General features: G+C 39.4%; 1 protein-coding gene across 1 annotated transcript; it reads right to left on the bottom strand.

The window, feature by feature from the left end:
• On the bottom strand, nt 1-21,621 carry lmf1 (lipase maturation factor 1). The gene is made up of 11 exons (XM_085465554.1): nt 21,396-21,621; nt 20,514-20,823; nt 19,442-19,452; nt 16,769-16,917; nt 9,404-9,469; nt 5,605-5,772; nt 4,808-4,988; nt 3,798-3,951; nt 3,480-3,663; nt 2,912-3,024; nt 1-1,777 (listed from the first exon to the last, which is right to left on the bottom strand). The coding sequence occupies exons 1-11, from the start codon at nt 21,604-21,606 to the stop codon at nt 1,591-1,593; spliced, it is 1,734 nt and encodes a 577-aa protein (XP_085321680.1). The 5' UTR covers nt 21,607-21,621; the 3' UTR covers nt 1-1,590.
• Between the last annotated feature and the right edge of the window lie 597 nt (nt 21,622-22,218).

Below are 22,218 nucleotides of genomic sequence, written 5' to 3'. Positions count from 1 at the left end.
TACAAGGCAACCATCAAATCAATTTATTTATATAGCACTTTTAAAAACAACAACTGTTGACCTGTACAATAAAATAATCAGATCAAATTAAAAAGGAAAGTAAAATAAAAGATAAGAAAATAATAATAAAATAATGACAGACTCGTACAGAATTAAAAGCCAAAGAGTAAAAAAATGGGTCTTTAACCTCCTGAGACCCGAACTCTTTCATGGCATGCATTTGAAATTTCTCTTTGATATTTGAGCTGATTGGGACCTGATGAATTTAAAAATAAAGAATTACCAGATTTTTTTTTATTGATTTTTTTTTTACCTGATTTTTGTTTCTGAGAAAAATTAGATCCACACATGAGGACATTCGCTTTAAATTTCAATAGAACAGTTGCAGTATAATGTCCTCGTAAGTGGATATCAGGCCCTTGTAGAGAAAAACTTTGTATGTGATGTGGACGCCAGGTCCTAAGAGGTTAAACGAGTTTTAAAAGTATCCAGTGTTGCAGGTCCTGATATGTAAAGGAAGTTTATTCCACAGTTAAGCAGCAGTCACAGCAAAATACCCAATCTCCTGTTTTAATCTAGACCTGGGACAACCAGAAGCATTTGGGCCACAGACCTCAAAGATCTTGCCGGAGTATACCAATTTAAAAGATCAGAAAGATATATATAGGAGCTAGTCCATGCAATGTTTTAAAAACAAGTGTCAAGATCTTAAAATCAATTCGAAACCTTACTGGCAGCCAGTGCAGCGAGACGAGTGTAGGGGATATGTGCTCTCTCTTCCACTTGCCAGTCAAAAGCCTTGCCGCAGCATTTTGAACCAGCTTTAGCCGGACAATAGATGACGAAGTAACACCAGAGTAAAGGCTGTTGCAGAAGTCGAGGCGAGATGAAATAAAGGCATGGATTGCTTTCACAAAGTCTCTGAAGCAGAGAAATGGCTTCGCCTTTGCAAGTAAGCGAAGGTGAAAGAAGCTGGTCTTGATCACATTATTTATCTGTTTATTGAATGTTTAATTACAATCAAAAATCACACCTAAATTCCTCGCAAACGGTTTTTTATAATTTTCTAAGGGGCCGAGGTCGTAATGGTCACTAGGGCCGAAGACAATGATCTCAGGTTTCTGTTCATTTAGATTGAGAAAATTTAAAGTCATCCATATCTTAACATCTTCCAGACAATCGAACACTCTTCAGAGGGTTCACAGATTTGCGTTTCAGTGGGAGGTAGATCTGTGAATCATCTGCATAACATGTGTCTCGTATGAGTACATCTGTAGTGACACAAATGACCAAACTATCTAAAAGACTGTCGGAACAGACACAAATACGGTGGGACATCTCTCTGCATGAACCAAACACACAAGAAAAAGCAGGGAAGCTGATCATTACATATGTGTAGATCCCTTTTAATATAGAAACTGCACTCATTCAGATATACAAAGGCGGGCAACTTCCCACCTTTAATTGAAAGCTTTACAAAAACCCTCACATCATGTGGGAATAAATGTGTGGATGCTCGATATCAATGAAAAAGTTCTTCATGAAATCGAATCCCACCCTTCTTCACCGTGACTTTCAGAGCTCACGGCTTTACTTTCTGTTCTGCTGTAAATGCGGATGGGGCCAGTTCCTGGATTGGAAGTAGCCCCTGAGTCCTTCCAGGTTCACAGGAGGGAAGTAAGCTCCGATGCTTTTCCTCAGCCACCACTTGCCCTGTGCTGCGCTGGCACTGCCTGGCTGGCTGAACTTGTACCTGAAATGTTCTCCCCGAACCCACCTGCAAGGAAGAAGAGCCCAAAACTGCGTTCACATGAAGTAATGATTTTTATCGTCAGCATACATTCTTCAGGGCTTATAATACTGTGTCTACCAACAACAGTGAGTTTGTTAGGTTTGTTTTGCTCAGAGCAAAAGGTAAGGAATCTTAGAAAACAATACTGAAATATTGATTTTTTTCATCGCTTTTTTTTTTAAGATAAACTCACGTTTTGCAAAAAAAAAAAAAAATGTATGTGATGGAGGGAAATTGAGATCATTTTTGGATTCAGCACCCTAAAAAAAACATAAAATTTACCAAAAATATTCCATGCAGCTGAAAAAGCTTTTTTGCAGACCTGTGTTATCAATCACAAGTCAATGAGCAGTCCTCCTGTCAATCCTCACATCTGCTTTTAAAACACCGAGATGGTGACATTGAAAATAGTCCAGTTTATTTATATAGCACATTTAAAAACAACAGACACTGACCAAAGAACTTGTTGTACAACACACAACACAAATCACCAAAAAACATTACAAATGATTTAAGAACGACAGAAAAAAGTTTCAGCTGCAACAACAGAACTTAACTAATCACTGTGTAACGACAAAGTGCGTGTTGTCCATCTTTTATATACAGTATGGGTTGGACCATGATGGTCATACCAGCATGTTGTGCCGCTGGTGTTCATGCACGTTAAAACACTGAGGAACAATGTAGTGTTTGTTATTAGACGATTCCACTGCCTGAAAAAGATCTGCCCGGTTAGCTAGTTACTTAGCATGCCTCAACTAGCTAGTTATGTGCCTATCCTTCCACTGCTGGCTAAAAATGGTTTGGTGATGATAGAGACCAGTGCAGGTGAACATTGTACACATAATACACACTTTTCCTTGATGGTTGTGTTACGTCTCTAAAGGTTGTGTGCGTGTGAGTTGCTCTCTTCTTCCTGTGAAGCGCTACTGAAGCGACTCCACTCAGCAATCAGCTCCACAGAGCCATTGTGGTGGCTCACAGCTGTGTGAATGAGTGTGGTTTTGGACTTATCCCTTTTCTTTTACCAGCGTCTAAGTTTAGCTGTAGCTTTCTGAGGACTTTCCCAAACTTAACGGGAGTGTTTTGGTGAGGCTGGTGTAGACTGTGTGCGTTTACCTGGGTGAGTCTCTGCCTTGGAACGGGTTGTGGTCGAGAAGTGAGAGGACTGTGCTGTCGTTGGACAGCAGGCGTCCTGCTATGTGGATCACCCACTCGCTCTGCTCGTAGGTCTGATCGAACAGATGGAGACAATGTGTTAGAAACTGAAATAAACACAGGAGAAGGAGACGGAAAGAAGAGAGGACGAGGAAGAGACAGAAATCAGGAGAGAGGAGAATTTTAACGAGTCACACTGGGAATCAAATAAGTGAGAAAGAGGAGGCAAGGGAATTTAATGTGTGTTTGTGAGAGAGAAAAAGGGAAATAATGAGCAGATACAGGGAGACAGAGACACACAAATGAAGCCTGAAGGGCAAACACGACAGTTCTGGCTTGATTTAAAACAAGCGTGCAGCACTATCGTGGAAACACTGCCCCCCAGTGTTGGAAATGGGGTACTAAAGCTTTTCCACATTGATTACATTTAGATATAAACAGCCATAACAGCAACAATAATATTAATACATTGAAACTCTTTATCAACATTAGGATGATAAATAAAAAAAATGCTGTAGTGAGGTTTCACCTGGAAGGCAGCGAACCACATGAGCCAGTCCAGTCGATAGTGGTACGGCGAGAGGAGGCACGGCCGCCGGTACACGTCCCCCGGCTTGCACATGAACTGGTACTCCTCCCACAATGCTTCAGGGTCCTTGGGATCTGGGCTCAGAGTGCCCTGGAAAATCACCTCAGTACGTTCCTTAGTGATGCTGAACAGAAGGAGAGGAAACATTAAATAAAACGAATAAAGGATCACATTTTTTAAATTTCACTAATTTCTTTAGTATGCAAAAATCTTAATTTGCAATATGTCTGCTAATATATGCGTTTCCTCTCGCTGTACCTGCCAAACGCTCCGTACGTGTTGACAATGCGCAGCGGGTCAAAGGATGTGTTCATCACCTGCCTGGAACTCAGCAGGTTCGTCACCACAGGGATGCTCAGGCAGCCAATCAGAATGCCCAAAGATATGTTAACCACCTGACGAATCAACATACCTGACACAGACACACACACACACACACACACACACAAAAACAACTTCTAAATGCATCTTAATGTTCTGTCACTGGATAGAGCCCACTGCTTTCTCTGTCATCTGCTCCATTTCAGCTAAATATGAAACTGCACATGCATGTTGTCGCTCCCGTTTAGCCAAAAAAAACGTGTATTCACCCCAAACCTGTACCTGAAGCCGAGGAAAACTGCACCTTAAATCAAGGTGACACATTTATTAGTGTCTGGCCTGGAGCAGTGGAGGTTGGCATTAACGAGTGAGTCGGCGTGTTTGCATGTGTTTGTGATCAGTGAATCAATTTCTTAGTAAAAAAGGTGTGGACGATGTGTGCCGGGGTAGCTGGTACTGGCAAACATTTGCTAAGTCTGCATCAGTTCCTTCCTACCTTTCTGCCTGGCCCAACACATGTTAAACACATCAGGCTACCCACAATCATTTCTCACCAGGACCAACTTTCTGGCTCTGCTCAAATGATTCAAATAGGCCCACACTCCAGGTACCAGGTTATTTCATATTTACTATGCTACAGTGAAGCAAAGACACTAATAGGTCCAGTGGGACCAATTAGAGTGGGGCCACTCTCACACTTTTACCAGTTTCAGCAGTCTGTATTGTAAAAATGTAAGTGGCGTTACTTTAAATTCCAACAAACTTGATGTCATTCTTTTCCCAGCTACTCAGCTCTCCAAGTGCTAATCCTTTTTATTCCCATAATTCCTTCTCTAGCACAACCAGATGCTATGCAGCCTTGTCAGTCTGTACTGCTGAATACCAACATTTCAAATTCATAAGTAGACAACAATATCCTGCGTTTGCACAGTTTGGGATGTGCATACCTTTGGTAGGTGCTGGGGTGCGTCCAGCTACATCCTCACTCTGTATCTCCAGCACTGCTTTCTTGGCTCCAGCCCCAGAGCGAAACAAGAAGCCCAGCGATGCATCGTCAAAGCAGGCCAAACTGGGAACGATGGTGAGCCAGTTCAGAAAGCTAAGGTTCCCGCTCACTATCAAAACCACCTGCAGCCCAAAATAATGGGACAGAGAGAAGGCACAGTGAGGAGAGATGATGCAGCAGTGTTTCAGCACCAATTAAAAAGCTGGAAAACATGTTTTTTTTTAAAGAAATGAACGACCCAATGAGCTCTAACAAAATGAAGGGCAGCACCAATACCTCAAAATCCTACTTTGTTTTTCGTGTTCACCTCGTGTAGGCTACCAGGGAGCCTACCACAGGCTATACATGAGGCACAGATTCAGTTTAAGTGTACAGTAATGGATAACATAGCTAAATGCAATTAAACATCCCAACATTAAAGCCATTAACTCATAGTTCAAAGAGTAAGGGGACTTTCAAGGAATGAAAAATAAAATGACATAAAATCTATCTGAGCAGCCCGCCTTGGTTAAACCTGTGTGTGTGCAAACACTGAACAGGAACAGTGTTTCCAAAACAGAGCCAACAACATCACATCAGTAGGTGCATTTATATTTCATTATTGTTTGACTTCTCCCCTCTTAATCATTACTACCTTGGCACCACCGTTAAGATCGTTATCTCAGTTGCCATAAACATCAATCATCATTCAGCCTTTGCTCTCATTGCTCTCTGTGGCTTGTGAACAGTGTAAATTACCTGGAAAAGGATCTGGATTGCTCCATTAACCATACACAGCCGCCTGCCGAGGAAAGTGAAGAACGGGACGATGAGTTCGACAAAGTGGTTCGACAAGGTCTCAAAGCGATGGAACCACCACGGAGAGCGGTGAATGTAGTAGGACATGGGATTGGGAACTGGTTGGGTCTGCACAGAGAAAAAACTCAAGGTCAAGGTGACAAGTGCCACGGTAACATCTCATCTTTAATGAATGGATTCCTCCCTGAAGTTCTGCAAAGTTTTTCTGATCTGCAAACATTTTCCAAACACCGTCTGCTCACAGCTTAAGATGGAAGTTTTTCAGATTTACGTTGGCAATAACTGTCTGAGATGGGATGAAAATTAATTTATAGTGTCACACCTTGAGGGAAACATTTCCATGTCTAAATAAAGATGGAAACCTATTTAAATAACAGCAACCACACCTATGCACCCCCCCCCAAAAAAAAAACCCCAGAGGATTCATACAGACTGGTAAATTATGCGTGCATGAGCTGGTTGCTATGTAAAAGCTGAATATGCAAACTGCTACAGGGAGTGAAAAATAAATATAGCACAGGAATAGGCGTAGGAAAAATGAAAACAAGACAGTTGGCATCCTAACCCAAACCTTTATTGTTTTTATGTTGCAGAAAATTGGGGTTATTAAACTTGCAGCTTACTGAAACACCCCTGGAAGACCAAGGGCAAGGGGCCTGCGACCTCAGACAGCCAAACAACCCCACAGGACTTGGAAACCAGCATTATTACAACAAACATACAGAGGCAAACAAAACAGCAACTATGCTGAAACACAGCTACACAGCCCCCAGAGAGTCAGGACAGGAGGAGATCTGCAGCTCCTCTGCTCATCTGAAAGGGAGCACTGTGTCCGAGGGGTTAATAAGGTTCACCTGGCACCACTGGCTTCCGGTCCTGTGTGCGTGCGTGTGTGTCTACATTACGGCGTAGGCTGCTAACTGTTGAAATTGGACCAGGAAAGGGAAAGTGACCCAGCGTGGAATAAGCTCCACATTATACCTGACAAATCATCCTACAAACTCATTTTCTGGTACACTAACCTTAAATAACTGTCATGTAGCTAAAGAATTGCCTCCGCAGGCATCTATAGTTTATTTAATAATTCAAGCAAGATACAGTGAGCACAGTAGCTGAGGCTACAAACAAAGCTACATACAGCTACACAACAGTCACAAGCTCTGAGAACTGAACCAGCGCTGTCATGCATCATTACAGTTAAAATAAGACGGCCATTTCCACTTGTGGTCATTTCTAATTGGTATAGTTTATATAGATATGTTTCAAAACCTGATGAGAGAGCAGCAGCACAACCGCCATCGCAGAAGAGACCAGACTTCAATGACAGCAAGTCATGTCAAGTGGGCTGCAAAGGAGCTTCCAGCTGAAATGAAAGTGTGAGCAGGCTGAAGCAGTTTCAGCAGTGTGCTGCATACGAGACACGCCAATTGGATGTGAGATGTTTGACTTCATCACTTACCTGAACTAACAAATCAGCAAGTGCCAGTACCAGTCTCTCCTGAGACTGGTACTGGCACCCACTCGCCAGTACCAGTCTCTCCTGAGCGTTACTAGAGGCAGATTGACCCCTATACACTCACAGTCATTATAAAAGTTGTTTTCACCCTTCATCGCAATTTAAAAAAAAAAAAAAGCTTTTTATAATCCATGCAGCTGGAGTTAGGGGGACCCTTTCAGCCCGATATCGGCGACAACCAAAGCAGTCAGACTGAAGCTTCAGAATAAGCGCTCCAAAACCAACAGCTGACATCACAGTGGCTACTGTCAGTGGAGCTAATGCTAGCCTCAGTTTAAAATAAGCTACTGGTCACACCAGACTAATTAAACCTGGAGCTGTTTAAAGCTTGTGTCTATTGTTTGTGTGTACTGAACTTAGCAAAGCAGAATTTCACTTTGAATTTAACAGTTCAGAGATTTTAAACATCATCTACCTTCGATTGCTCAAATTGGTCAACATCTGGCTCTCATTGTTCTAGCTGTAACAGCTGTGTGCCCCTAATACTACTGAGCACACTGAAAATCAACAGTTTAACCAACAGATCAGTTTAACTTTAACTATTTTTACATTGTACAAGTTTAAATGAAGGTATCAAAAGGAAGAGGGAAAAAAACAACAACCCATCTTTCTGGTAACAACAAGGTCATTTAGGGGAGTTTTCTTTATGATGTAATGGTAATCACATGACATATGAACAGAGAGTATAATTATTTCATACACTGAACATGGGGAGAATTAACTGATGTTGTTTTTTCAATGTACAGGACATTTGATCAATTTAGTTGAGGTTAAGACAGTTCAACATTTTCAATACACATGAAATTGTGAAATTTGTACAGTGGAAAATATTTGGCCTCACAAACTCTGCTGCCCTGTATGGCAATGAATGCTAAAACTGTGGGAAAATCTAGGAAAATTTTATAAGGAAGAGTCAAAGAAAGAAAGAAGGAAAAGCCATAATTAGAAAGGATAAAAATGTAAGCGCTTTATACTTCCACATTATAATCCTACACATCACTAGCTATCAACTCCATGGAAGCCTGTGTGTTACAACCTAACCTCCCTTCCTATTGTATTTTCGGCTGGGTGAATATCTATGAAGTATTCTTGATGTATCCCGTCTCATAGGAGCCAGAATATTCCTGTCTATGTTAATTACAGAAGACAGAAGAAGGTCCTCCTCCCTCTGTGGCCCGCTAACATCGAGCAGTGCTGGTTAGAGCGGTCGAGTGTCCCACCGAGGGAAAAACAAACACTGGATTTGCACAACCTCACACTCAGTGTAAGAGTTTGATTTATTGAATCCCACAACAGCGGTTTCTGTAATGTGCTGCCCTGCTGTGGTTAGCCTGATGTGAGTTTGTTGCAGCTTTGTCATCATCCAGGAGACGAAGCCAAGGTTCACTGTTTTTATATATCAATCAGACTGAGACGTTCAGACTGCTGAAGAAAACGGGCTTTTGGGAAATTTAAAAGCGACTCTGGTTTTGCTGGACACTTGTAATATGATAGCTTAGGTGAAATCTTTGGTTGTAGGAGGTCGTTACTGCAGCGGCTCCTGCACTGTACTCAGAACGCAAGCAAACGTGGGATTTTAATCTGTGTTCTGCACAGAACATGTTTAACAAACTTCCTAGAACCACCAAGGGGTTCTAGTGTGAAGGAAACAAGTGTGAACAGCTCCCGGCCCAACCTGTGAGGATTGAAGGCCCTTTGAAACCCATTCGTGTCTTTTGTTTGCGCGCATTCTGCTGTGACGTACCTTCACACAGCCAATAGAAACGAAGCATGCTGCGCTAAGTTCAGCCACACGATGAAGGAAAACATTCATATGCATATACAGGGACTTCCAAAGCCTTTCCAATGGCTCTGAGGACCTCGGGGGCAAAGACGTCTTGTGTAAACGACACACTCTTCACTAATCGGGATAGTTACAAAGATTAAGTCTTTATGAATAAGCGATACATCTTTTTATTAAACATTTGAACATAATACGTCACAAACTCTCTAGAGGATATAAAGTCAGAGAGATACATGTTTGGAAGTGACAAGAAGCAGGCGCATGTAGTACACGTAGAGCAGCTGCAATTTTTGGGTCCTTCACTCTAGTTAGGGTGAGTGCAGCGCACGCCGTGTCAAATGTCAAAGGGCCTTGAGGCTGCACTGTGCATTTACAACAACAGAACACTGAGAACCAGGAAGCTGGACATGCAGGGAGTACATTAAATGCAACATACGCACCTCATAGTGATAGTCCATGCAGGTGAGGTCTCTCCAGCATTTGTCGCCTCTGATTTTTATAAGACCCTGAAAAGAAAAACCATAAAACTTGTGCTACATCAACCTCAGTATACTTCAAACTTCACAGCAGCAAGCACTTCTGTGTTTAGCTGGACTTAATGGATGTCAGCACATGACAACTAAAAATCTGTCTCAAAAGGAAATGGTTCAACATGAACCAGTTAATAATAACGCCGTTGGAGAGTTATAATAAATAATAACATCAAATTTACATATTCATATATATGTAATGTGTATAAAACATGCTAGTGGCTCTGTAAAACTGGGCATTGGCTCAGCCTTTGACCTAAACGCCAAGTTTAACTTGCTGCTGCCATTAAATTCAAAATGACTATTTCCTTAATGTTCCACTGGGAATTAAATTTGGGTTTCTGAGACGGTTTTCTATTCACATGTTACAATTGGGGTTGTTAATATAGTAATTTTTTTGGTTCCAAAAATCCACAATGGCGACAGCAATAAATAAAGCTGAGGCTTCAAAACGAAGACATTCACTGCAGTTTTATCAATCTTTCAGTCTATTATCAGGGCACCATGATAATACCAATGCTTTAAAATCTCAACCAAAAGAACAAAAATATGAATCTTACAGTGGAAAATTTAAGGCATCACTAAAATCATACTCATCCAGTGTATGTTCAGAGCCTAAATAAACCAAATGCTTTATGGAGAAGAAATTCATTAACATGCTACACTCTAACAAACAGGATAGCATGTAGCCATATCTAAGAAGTGACAAGATACTTAAGCCCCTCAGTGGCTGACACACTTTAAGCACAACAAGAGACACAATACAAAGTGGGGATCCACCACCAAAGATCAAATCTGACACAACAAATCTAATTTGCTTGTCGTCTGAAAACATCATTAGCTTTTCTGACCTTCTCTACTCAATAGCAGCTCACAGTTGTGCAGCCCTGTTGTGCTAATGCCTCAAATTGAGAAGAAGCCCTCAGAAGATTCAGTTATAAACAGAGTCAGTGCTAAAAAAAAAAATAAGTATGCTGACGAATACAGGGGGGGGGAAAGCCTATGGAGCTCTACGAGTGTTTTTGGCCAAAAGAAATTGTCATGCTACTGAATCACAAGTCTGTTGTTAGAAGTCCATGGTATTTCTAAATTGATGATGCAGATTATGACTGTAATAAAAAGTTAACCATAGTCCCTCACTGAGGATTTTCCCTTAATAAAATAAGAAAAAACAAAAAAAATGATTCAAACTAAGCCCAAAATGCAGAGAAATGCAATGTCAGGGCTTGTTTTCCACCAACTGAATTAAGCAAACAGGACACTATCCAGGACCCAAGTGTCAATATTGACACATCAGCCTGTCATGTGGTCGACGTGGAATTTGGAATAAGTCGCCTGCTAACCTCTAACCAGATTTACAAAAACCAGGACATTTCTTTCTGATTACAAACTTGGCTGCTGGCTGTTGAGGTGATGAAGCCAAAGATGTTGTTGATAATTCAATTCAGTCATGAGATTCTGAAATGTCATCAATTACTACCCAACATACAAACCTCTGACATAAACAGATATCTCGTCAGTATCAAGAGGCCTTAGGGAAAGGATATGAACCTGTAAACTCAGCAAAGAACACCAGAGAGATTCAACCTTTCACAACTATGATCCGCTCAAAATTTTATTAAGAAAGAAAATTGGATACAAATGTATCCATTGGATTCAAACAATGAAAATCTGACTATAAAAACAGAAAAGAGGAACTGTGGTGTTAATGCCACAGCAGTACTGGTGTTACATTGCTTTGTTTGACATGGCATTTTTCCAACATGAATGAAAACATACTGTTACTCTAAGAAGGCCTTTCTTGGAAGTCAAACAGGAAGCCACTTATCAAAAGTAAATAGTAATATCATCAACATATGCCAATGACACAATGGTAATGAATCATCAAACATTTTCAGTCCATTGATTGTCATGAGCTTAAAGGCTTAACTCTAGGAGGTTTAAGGCATCCTTGACTAAAAGCCCAAGCATGATTGTAATCCAAACTCTAACCCAGACCCTAGGCAATCATAATATCTAAACTTAGCACAAAAACTAAGGACATTTGTGTTTTATCAACTATTATTTTGTTGTAACTATGCTTTTTAGCAATAAATTGTATACCATTGGAAACGGTGCCCCTGTAAGAAAAATGCATCTGTGCATTGAGCAGGAGAGCCGAGTATGTGGGTTGTTCAGATCTTCCCTGCCAATGGCAAACAGCTTATTCTCCTATTGACTCTTGTTTGGTGTCATTTTTAGGATGATTAAAGTCTGAAGAAAGAAGACATACTGGCAGTTTAACAAGTAGAATGTGGAAGAGCCATACACAGCCACAACAGCCTGACACCTCTACTTGGTCACACACTGCTGTGGGATGCCATCCAACTGTTCAGCCAGCATTTGAGATCAGTGCTGTTGTGTTGGTCACTCTGGCACGAACAGCACACCCAAGGTGATCCCACAAGTGTTCAGTGGGGTTGAGGTCAGGACTGCAGACATGTTCCAGTGCACGTGTTGTCGACACAAGCACAAATGGGCCTGATGGTGCAGGGCAGTCATGGAAGGCCTCCTGGCAGGACTGTGAGAGCAGAGATGGATTGTGTGTGATCTCTTGTGGATTGTTTGGGCAGAGTCGTCGGCCGTATCTTCCTTCAAAGTTTGACTATAAATTTGAAGAACACTGCCTACAGTTCCTAAGTGATGACAGGTCTCTTTGGGAGACAACACCACCAGAAGAATAAAGCCCGTCTCTGACATTCCCAGTTATATAGAACTCGACTTCAATTTGGAGATGGTACTAGAACTCACTCCAAATAATTTTCCAACTCTGTTTTGTGGAACACCAGCCTGAAGTTGCCCTATGGCCTCTCCAGATCAATCAAACGTGGCATCCTGGTAAACAAGGCATCCTTGGAGCAGATGCCAATTATTCAGGCACCCGATTAGCTGCACCTGGAGTACCAGAAGCTCAAAACAAGATTCAATAACCGAATAAGCTGTTTGGCACTGACAGAGAAACGTATCATGGTTGCAGCCCACAAATGTATTTTCCCTATGAATGTGGCTCCATTTAAAGGGAAAATATGTAGACACAGGGGTATAAGACTTATAGCCAAGAAACAGTGCTGCAAAAACATTGTCAACCAGATACAAATTTCCTTAATTTTTTTGCAAAGTTGTTCTTTTTTTTTTTTTAATTGAATTGTTCTCCCAAGTCTTATAATTCAGGGAACAAAGAAAAATCAAAAACTGTTGGCATTTGTCCCCAGAAAACACGTTTGCCTTCCTCTGTGATACAAAGTTAGGGTTATCACCTATGATGATTCAGAACTCAGAGTTAAAGCTGCTATAATCAATATTGTTTTGCTGGCAATGAATACAATGACTGCTGTCAGAAACCTGACGCTAGCAGTTATTGAATAAACAGAGAATTACTATCTTACAGTGCAATTCCTATTAGCACCAAGCAGCTCTTTAGCGTCTTTCATCTTTTTTGGGTTTTTTTTTTTTTTTTTTTTACAATCTCAATATTGCTTTTGGCTCATTCTTGCTGCTCTCATTCACACTTAAGTTAGGTCTGAGTTACATTTGACTCATAGCTGGACTGTATGAAAGCCTTAATCCACGTCAGTCTTTCAGTATTAATAATTTGGACTTCTACTTAAACATATCTTCAGTTACAGCCAAAATGTCATTCAGCCAGGAATCATGAGCAGCTTCTCTTGTACACCTTGAACTCATTGTTACCCACATCTATTTATTATAACAGGCAATAAAGGTCTATCCATCCCAGTCGACCAGATGTGCACCAACAGTCTGGGCGAATCAACGTGTCAGCAACACAAGAACCAAAGTCTAAATGTGATTTCAGCTCACGTTACACACCGTTAACTCTATAAAGCCAATTTAAGCCACAAACCACACCTAGCAAAATATTTCCTACAGCTGCTGTGTTTAATGGAAATGTTTGATCAAGCAAAAAATTTATAATACAACGCATTTACAATCACTATACGCAACAGTAGAACTTAATAATTTATTGATTCTCTGACAAAAAAAAATATCAACACCAGTATTTTTACTGCCTTCATCTATTAAGAGGCGCTTTTAAACTCTCAGGAATTTACTGGGGGGGCTGTTGTTATACCCTCAGTGATTAGTATGATCAAACTCTACTATGAACAAACTTAGAAGGCCATTTCAAGACCAATTTTAATTTAAAGTTACAACTAAACCATCAGGAAACAGCTAGCAAGCTAAGATGAAGGATCTATTATCAATTACTTGACTTTGTTGTCAATATTCTTGGTAACATGAGAAATTTAGTCCTCATACAAAAGTTTAATCAAGTAAGCATACCATGCTTATACTCAAAAATGTATCTACCCAACACTGTACTGAAAAAGCATCACATCTTACAACACTGAGACTTCATTTGAGGGTCACTTATCTAATTTACCTTTAAGATATAGAAGGGACTAAATGTCTATAAGGCTGAACATCAATCAGAATTTAAAATGAGGCTTTTATCCCCTTTTGTGAAAACACTTTATATTTAAAGTATTTACAGAGCTTCATAGTTAATGAGCCGACTTGATCTTCTGAAATCTAATTAGCTTCACATTTTGTAGCTTTCTGCCTGATTAACCTCACAGTCTACTGCTGCTGCACACAAGCTGCTAGGGCACAAATTGAAATGCATCCGAGCAGCTTAACATGCCACCTCAATGTGCATGATGTATTAAATATGTTAAGCTACGCTAATTAGGAAACAAATAGGGGGAAACGTGTAATAATTACAACAACATTTTTTAAACATTTTAATGTCAACACTGTTGTTTAGCATAAAATATGGTCATGTGATATTTTTATAAAATGCTGGGGCATTTCTGTGTGTGCAAGTGTGCTGGAAGTTCCCCTTGTTTTAATGAGGTAATTACTTACTACAGAAGGTACAGTGGAGATGGTTCTAATCAAGATTAGCAGGGAAAGTCTGGTTTATATAACAACGTTAAGCAAGAAAACAAAGGCACTTATGTATACTTTTAAATTGGATTTTTATGCTTAAGGTAAGGCTTGTTTAAATAGAGCAGGGTATAAATTTTTATCAAGGATGTTAAAATGATTTATGTACTTATTTCAATGGTAAAGGCTGACAAGCGGAAAATTACATTTAGTTAAACTGTTATCTTATTAGCCCATCCAAATTAATAATATATGGTTAATGCATTTATAGTCCAATTCTTTCCTTTTTAATATATTAAAAATATTAGATGCTACAGCAATAGCATGTGGTATGAAATTATTATTGGGAAAAATGACTTGTGCGACATTGTAGGACATTTCATTGCTTAAAGAAATTAATAAATAAAAAATGATGGGCTCATACCCAACCCATCTCCTATATTTTCAGGGACCTTAAAAGTACATGCTAACCTTTGTCATCCTCACAAATATACAAGTCAAAGAACAGCATTGAACCACAGTGCTTTCAGATGGATAAATAGATACAGCCAGGGTGGATCAAACACTGTGGGAGGAACAGCACTGCAATTAACACTGCTGAAAAGTTGCTGAGTCTTTGTTACGTTTAAGCAGACCTCAGTTTGGACCATCATAAGCTCTCCCACTATAAGGTCATCAAACCCGTGATGGACGTCTCACATGAAAAATTAAAATATAGGAAAGTTCATCTCATAATCATAGTAGAAAATGTGCAGCAGAGCTTCAAAGTAAGACAATATACAGTCAGTGTGGTTCCTTTGTTTACTGTTTATCATCTGGATTTGATTTCCTGACAAAAGGAGCATGTGAATGCTATTTGGACCTTAACCTTAAAGTTCTGACATTCTTAACAACATTACAAAATAAATTATCAACAAAATCTAATCAGCTAATCCAATTAGACAGAGGGTGATCAGTTGACTAGATACTAATCAGGTCCAATAATAATTTCATCTAATATTTTGTAAAGCTAAAGCCCAGAACATCATCCATTGCTATAAATCCATACACTTAACACTGTGTACTCTGAACAATAACGTGCAGCAGCTGGTTTCATTTAACTGAGGAAAGCAAGCAGAGCTGATGCATTTTATCAAAACTGCAGTATATCTGTGCAGCACACTGCAACAGAACAACTCGTCATAAGTACTTGAGATTAAAATTATAAAATTTTATAATTATTAAAATCTAAATAATTCCACTAGTAATAGCAGTTCTCTTTTTTGCACACAAAAATAATATACTCTCAGTTTTTAGTCACAATTTTGGAGGTATTTAGTCAATAAACAACAAAGTGAACAAATTTAAGCCCCAGACATCATCATCATCATCATCATCACATTTCCTCTAAGTGTTTTGAATATCTGCATATCTAATACTTGTCAGGAAACTTTACCTGAATGCCTAAATGTCAGCCTATAAATGAAATATTTGGAAATAACCAAAGTCATTGAATTTTCCCCTTTGAAACCATGATCTCTAGTAGTTTCCTTGGTCAGTAGTCAGTTGTTAAGATACGTGTATCTTGGTGGCACAAAGAGCAGAACAAAAAAAACTCTCTCAATCTTTTCTTAAAAGATTAAAGTTTGCTTATGCCTTCTGAAAAATAACAGCACTTTCATTTTGCTTATGTAGTGACCGTTTTGTAGCATAACTGAGGTGCTTTCAAATAACGGTAGCCCTTAGCAACAAAACTCAACATTCATTCTGACGTTGTACATCAGAGAATGAAATACGCCATGAAAGCCTTTTACAGTGAAGCGCTGAGTAGGGGGCTCCCTGCGTTTCAGCTCGCTTTGTGGTCGTAACTGAAAAAATGCCACTGAATCTGTGGAAAACACAGTGATTGACAGATAAAACACAGACAGAGGTCTAAAATTCACCATGGAAACTGTCAAACAAAGAGACATATTGTTTAGTCGACCGTATATTTGTTTTGGCATCACCAGCTGCTGGCAGAGCTCAATAGCAAAAACCCAAAAGTAACAGTCTAAAATCCGATGACAAACATTCACGCTGCTCAGAAACGGTTTCATTTCTTCACATGACTGAGATGCGTTTATGTCAGGCTTTTAATTTAGAAACTTTAACAGGGAAGAAGATATATGCACACAAATGGAAGACAAAGGTAAGCTTTCTCATTTATCTTTCAGTTATTGTGAATTTGTTTGAAATTACTTCCTAAAATTTACTGTCAAAGCAGTTGTATTCTTGTTTTAACGGCATGCAATAAATGATCTATAAATTTGCAGACATCTCTTCTGTGTATTTATAAACTGCTATACTCACAGCCCCCAGCATGATGCGAACAATGAGCCATCTGAAGGTCCAGATACAGATGAGAGACGGGGGGCACCGGTGGGGAACCTGGGACAGAGTCCACACCGGACACAAGAAAATAGCCAGGAAGCCCGTCTCCAACAGCTGACTCTCCCAACCTGCACAAACAATCAGAAGATCATCAATGACCTGCTTTACTTAACGCAGGCTCAGTGTGTTATAGCACAGAAGAGCTAATACTGCTTTAATGGTGCAGGAACATTACACTTCAGGTCAACAAAGTAACACATGCACGCCCCAAGAAAACAACATGACGTCAAATTTCTGATTTGGAACAATATCAATAAATATGAGAGGAATGGCACACGTTTGTCTGGTAATGTCCTTGATAAAGCCACATTAACTGTGTTTCTGGGAGTCAAAGTCAGGATGTAACTGAAGAAGCACATCTTTGTCAAAGTTGGAGAGGAACTCTAAATTTTGCCAAAATAGGGAGTAACATTTTCCAGCAGATTAATGTATTGTGACCCCAACTTATTGCCATAACAGGGTGAATATCAGTAGTGATGGGAAACAAAAACACAGCTTTATGTGATTGGTTTTTGCTGCTGAACCTCCAAGCGGTCACTGCAAACCTATTTAATGGCTAAGTGTGTGGATCTTTTGCCTATCTGCCATACATATGTGAAAAAGCTTATAACAGGACTGTCATGCATGTACAGTAAGAGAAATAAGTGTTTGATTTGCTGCTGAATTCATAATTTTGAGCACTCAGTCTATAATTTTTTATTTTGTGATGGCATCAATCCACTTCCTGTACTTTGTGGGAAAATAATTTTTGACTCCCACCCTAAAAACATTCAAACATGGCAGTGGAAACATTATGTTTTGGGGGTCTTTTTCTGCCAATATTATAAAATCCCTGCATCACACTGAGGAAAAAAAATGGAAAAGTCTTGGATAAGAATGTCCTTCACTCAGCCAGGACACTGAAAATGCATCGTGGGTGGGCCTTCCCACAAAACAATGATCCAAAACATACTTCAAAGTCAAAAGCTCAAGAAGACACCCGCTAAAGATGAGACAGAAAGCTGAAGTTTTGTATCTCCAAACCACAACCTAAAAGCCTTGAGGATTTCGACGAGGTCAGCAAAGATCTCTGCTTGACAACGGCTACTCTACCAAGTAGTCAATTTGAGTTCCAGTTATTTCTCTCTCTGAAATTCCCATTAATTTCTAACTGTGGCAGAATGATTCATTCTTGATTGTTTTGTAGATAATTTGTCTTTCACTACAGAAATAAACCAACCACTGACCTAAGCTGCTCATTTCTTTGTGTTTAAAACTGTGAATTCAACCGGGGGTTAAATCCTTATTTCAGGACTACATGAGGCATCATTTGAAGTGTAAAATATTTCAGTTTGCAAAAGTCATGTTGCTAAAATGAAACCACCTCTAACCGTATTTCGACATGGGTCGCCAGCAGACTGGTCAAAGACACTTATTACGGGCTACCTAATAGCTTTTTTCCCAGAGATACTTTGACATTTTACTGGAAGCTAAATGGCAGTGTCAGTATAATATGCTCACAATGATAGTGCTTATGTTTAGCAAATATAACGTTACATTTTTAGGTTTGCATATGCTCATTAGGATTGGAATTGTTTCAAGCACTGAAGAAAAACAAATATTTAAAATGGAATCACCTATTAAAATTCTAGTGTTATAGTCTATAAATGTCTATAAACAACCCAATATTAGTGCTAAGTGCACTAATATGGGAACAGTGGACCTTCATCTGCAGACTTTCAGCTCCACTGTCAGCCAGAGTGTGATGATGAGTCCAAGTTGCAGCAGAATGAGAGAAAAGGAATTTTCTTTTTCGGGTAATAGAAGCCACAGCCCAACCACAGACACAGACACAGGCCTGGCGTCTCTGACTACAAAGTGTCATTAGGCAATCACGGCGCTGCCGCTGACCTCACCACTTATCTGGGCCGAAGCTCTACATGCAACCTCATGTTTATACTTCCCCCGCCGCCATCTTTACCATCATAGCCATGACAGTTTATTGGGTTCACCCCGTTAAAAAACAATATACTAAGTTTTCACTCTAAGCTGCAAACAAAGTAGTTGATTTTTTCGCAGCATATCTTGATATCTACTGAATTTTGTAATAAGACTGGCTCATCTTTACAAATATGTCAAGTCACCTTACAGTCATAGGCTTCTAAATAAACGCAATGTGTCAGTATAGATGTGCTTTTGGTTTAAGGAACATGTGCTAAATACAAACATAAGGACTCAATCAGGCCCTCGCATTACCAAAGAACAACCACTCAACCAAAAACACATTAATAAAAAGCAGCATGAACTACACTTTTACTCTAAATAATAATAATAACAATAATACACACTAAAATTCTGTTTCTTTTTTTAAGAACAAGGATCAAACACTGATGATCTTTAGCACTATTTAAATCCACCTCTTCAAATTGTGACCCGTAACTCGATTTTTCTAAAAAGTGTTGCTCAACACAGGTTTAAAACATCTCACAGAATCAGTTTCACCTTTTATGAAAATATAAATGACACAGACACCTGTCTCACATTAATGCTTTCCTTCAAATCCACTTCTTTTTGGAGGCGAAACAAAGGAAGCTTCTATGGAAGTTCACTTACCAAAGGAGTACCTGGAAAGAGAAAAAGGAAGCAGGTTAATGCTGTGAAACTGACTGTTTGGTGTCAGGAGAGATCAAACACGCTGGGCAGCCAAAATGCTTTGCGGAAAAATAAGTCACAACATGAATACAAGAAATGAAATATGCAGTTGCTGTCTAGTAGAGAAGTTGACAGCTGACTATGGTAACCATCACTGTGGGATCATCTTATAGGGAATGTTTTTAAATGCATGTATGCTTTATGCTAATATAAGCGCGGGCATGAGCGCTTCAAATTAGGACCTACAACATTAATAGTTCACATAATTTTATCTTTTTAAACACGGAAACATCCAATCATAACTGAAGTGTATGCTATGCAATAGCAATAGCATACACTTAATAATGAATTCACTTGAAATCTTGTAGTGACTAATATGCAAAAAGATATTCCATCGTAAAAGTCGCCTGAACCTACATATTCTTTCTGAGTCACTCACACGAACACACACACACACACACACACACACAGTTATTAGTTTAAAAATGCAAGTTAGGTGTTTTATTATACTTAAATGATTGATAGGACTTAAAGAAATACTTAGAGACCTTTGAAAAGCCTGAAGAAATATAGTTTGAAATCACTGAAAAATGAGAATTCTGAATCAAAATGTAAAGAAATGTGTCGGCTTGATACTTTTGCACAGCCCTCTACGTAGCCACGTTTGACTACTCAAATTCTGCTCCCAGTGATATATTATATTTTATTTTTCTAACAACACTTCCTGTTAATTTCACATTAAAAGCCCTGTAGCAGGAATGCGAAACTTATTTTACATTCTGAGCAGTAAATTAATGGTTTTTCAAAATCTAATAGTTTTAAACATTAATATCAACCCAGAACGTTCCAATCAGGGCTTCTCTACTCACTAAATTTGGCTACAACTTAAGATCTTCTATAAAGTTTTTTGAAGATTTCTACAAATCTGGCTGTAAAAAGTTATCTGATCAATCTTTAAGATTAGGTGCTCTACATTAAAACATTTTTAATCCAGTTTTATTGAGAGCGAAAGCATGATTTAACCAACACTTACCACAGCTGTCCTACGTTGACCAGGGAGTGGTATAGCACCCACAGTGTGAGCATGATCACCATGTTGGCCATTCCCATCACCAGGACAAACCCTGACAGCGCCATCCCCAACAGGGCGATGCCATCCAGGTTGGCGTCCATGTCGCTCCAGTCAAAGAACCAGAGAACGGAGGGGGTGTACGCCATGGCGGCCATTCCGATCTTCCCCCCAACATAGCGCTTGACACTTCTGAGGTAGCTCTTACAGGGCATCAAGCCATGTTCACCAATCAGCTGCTTGTTCTGGTTGTAAGCAACACTGAAGGCCACAACTAAAAAACAAATGAGTTTGTGAGACAGATGCAATTAGTTTATTTTTCTCAAATTAAAGAGCAAACTTCTCCATGAGGCACAGCTGTCCTGACAGGAGCTATTCAGGTGGGGGCTCATTTATGATGTGAGTAAAACGCTGGTGGTGGTTGTGAGCTCAGCTCTTTGCAAGAAGCACCAGTAAAATCAGAACACGTGATAAATGGACTGGTTCTTATAGCGCTTTTCTAGACTCAAAGCACTTTACACAACTTGCCTCATTCACTCATCTGACGTTCACATTCATGGGATCAGTATATTTCCTTGACTGCGCCATCCCTGTGTTTCAAATGAATGGTTATCAGAAACTAACAGAGCATTAATAACAGTAGTTAAAAAACTGCCAAACACACGTGTAGGTACGTTCACTAATTGCAAGTTTTATTTACAGTAAAGTGCGCATGCGTTAAGATACCGTGGCACTAAACTGTGACTGTCATGCTAATGATAAAAAAGTAAACCCCTACAGCTAAACTACCACACACACACACACACACACACACTAACTGACTGCAGACCGTAAGTGTCAACATACAGTAAATAAAGGCGACGGAGCGCAGCAGCACAATGCGAGTGAGCCAGTAAGTCCCGGGCTGTAAGGACAGAAGCGGCTTCTCTTTCTCTGCGTCGCTGCTGGAGTGTTTTCCATCTTCTCCACCGCTAACAGCGGAGTTTGTCTCTGTTCTCTTACTGCCAACACGTCTCTTCCTCACAGAGATCTCTGCACGTTCACCGCTTGCCGCCATGTTTAAGGATGTCACGGTCACGTGACAGAACAGACGCGGAAGTATGTTATTATTATTATTATTATTATTATTATTATTATTATTATTATCATTACATTTTAAATTTAATGATATTATACGGTTTGTATGTATAACGTATACATTTTTTTCAAAACCAATTTAAATGTAATTTATTGGAAGTAAACGGATCTTCCGTAGTACAAATGTTCTGAATCTACCTGATGCCTAAGATGACAAATTTAAAGAGAAATCTATAAAGCAGGATTGAGGGGTTCTTGTACCTGAAGCTGTTTGAGAGGCATTTTGCTTCTCTCCTCTCCAGTCAGAGTTTTTCTGGCATTCCCCTCTTCAGACGCTGAAATGAAGATCACAGGTTAGCACTATTATAGGTTTTATTACTATTACTAATATTATTTTTATTGTTATACTTTTGTATTTTATAATATGACTTTTTCATTTTGAGCTTTTGTTTTGTTGTTTAGTTCGTTTTTATTGTATGAGAAGTTTTTATTGTAGTTTAGTTTTTTATTAGTTTCATTGTTAATATTGGTCTTTTTAATTATTATTAAATATAGGGCATATATCAGAGGCAAGATTTATCAAAACCAATTA

This window comes from Copadichromis virginalis, linkage group LG8, assembly GCF_057382275.1.
Source record: "Copadichromis virginalis isolate Kocher_CV1m ecotype Utaka linkage group LG8, C_Virginalis_male_GT1.1, whole genome shotgun sequence".
Lineage (NCBI taxonomy): Eukaryota > Metazoa > Chordata > Actinopteri > Cichliformes > Cichlidae > Copadichromis > Copadichromis virginalis.
Note: the sequence above shows the minus strand (reverse complement) of the source record. Positions and strands in the feature narration are given on the sequence as shown.

Coding starts and splice junctions, on each gene's coding strand:
- lmf1 (XM_085465554.1), bottom strand. CDS start 21,606: ATGGCGGCAAGCGGTGAACGTGCAGAGATCTCTGTGAGGAAGAGACGT. Junction 3,025..3,479: donor TGTGGTTCGCTGCCTTCCAG/GTGAAACCTCAC, acceptor CTGTTCGATCAG/ACCTACGAGCAGAGCGAGTG. Junction 1,778..2,911: donor CAAGGCAGAGACTCACCCAG/GTAAACGCACAC, acceptor TCTTCCTTGCAG/GTGGGTTCGGGGAGAACATT.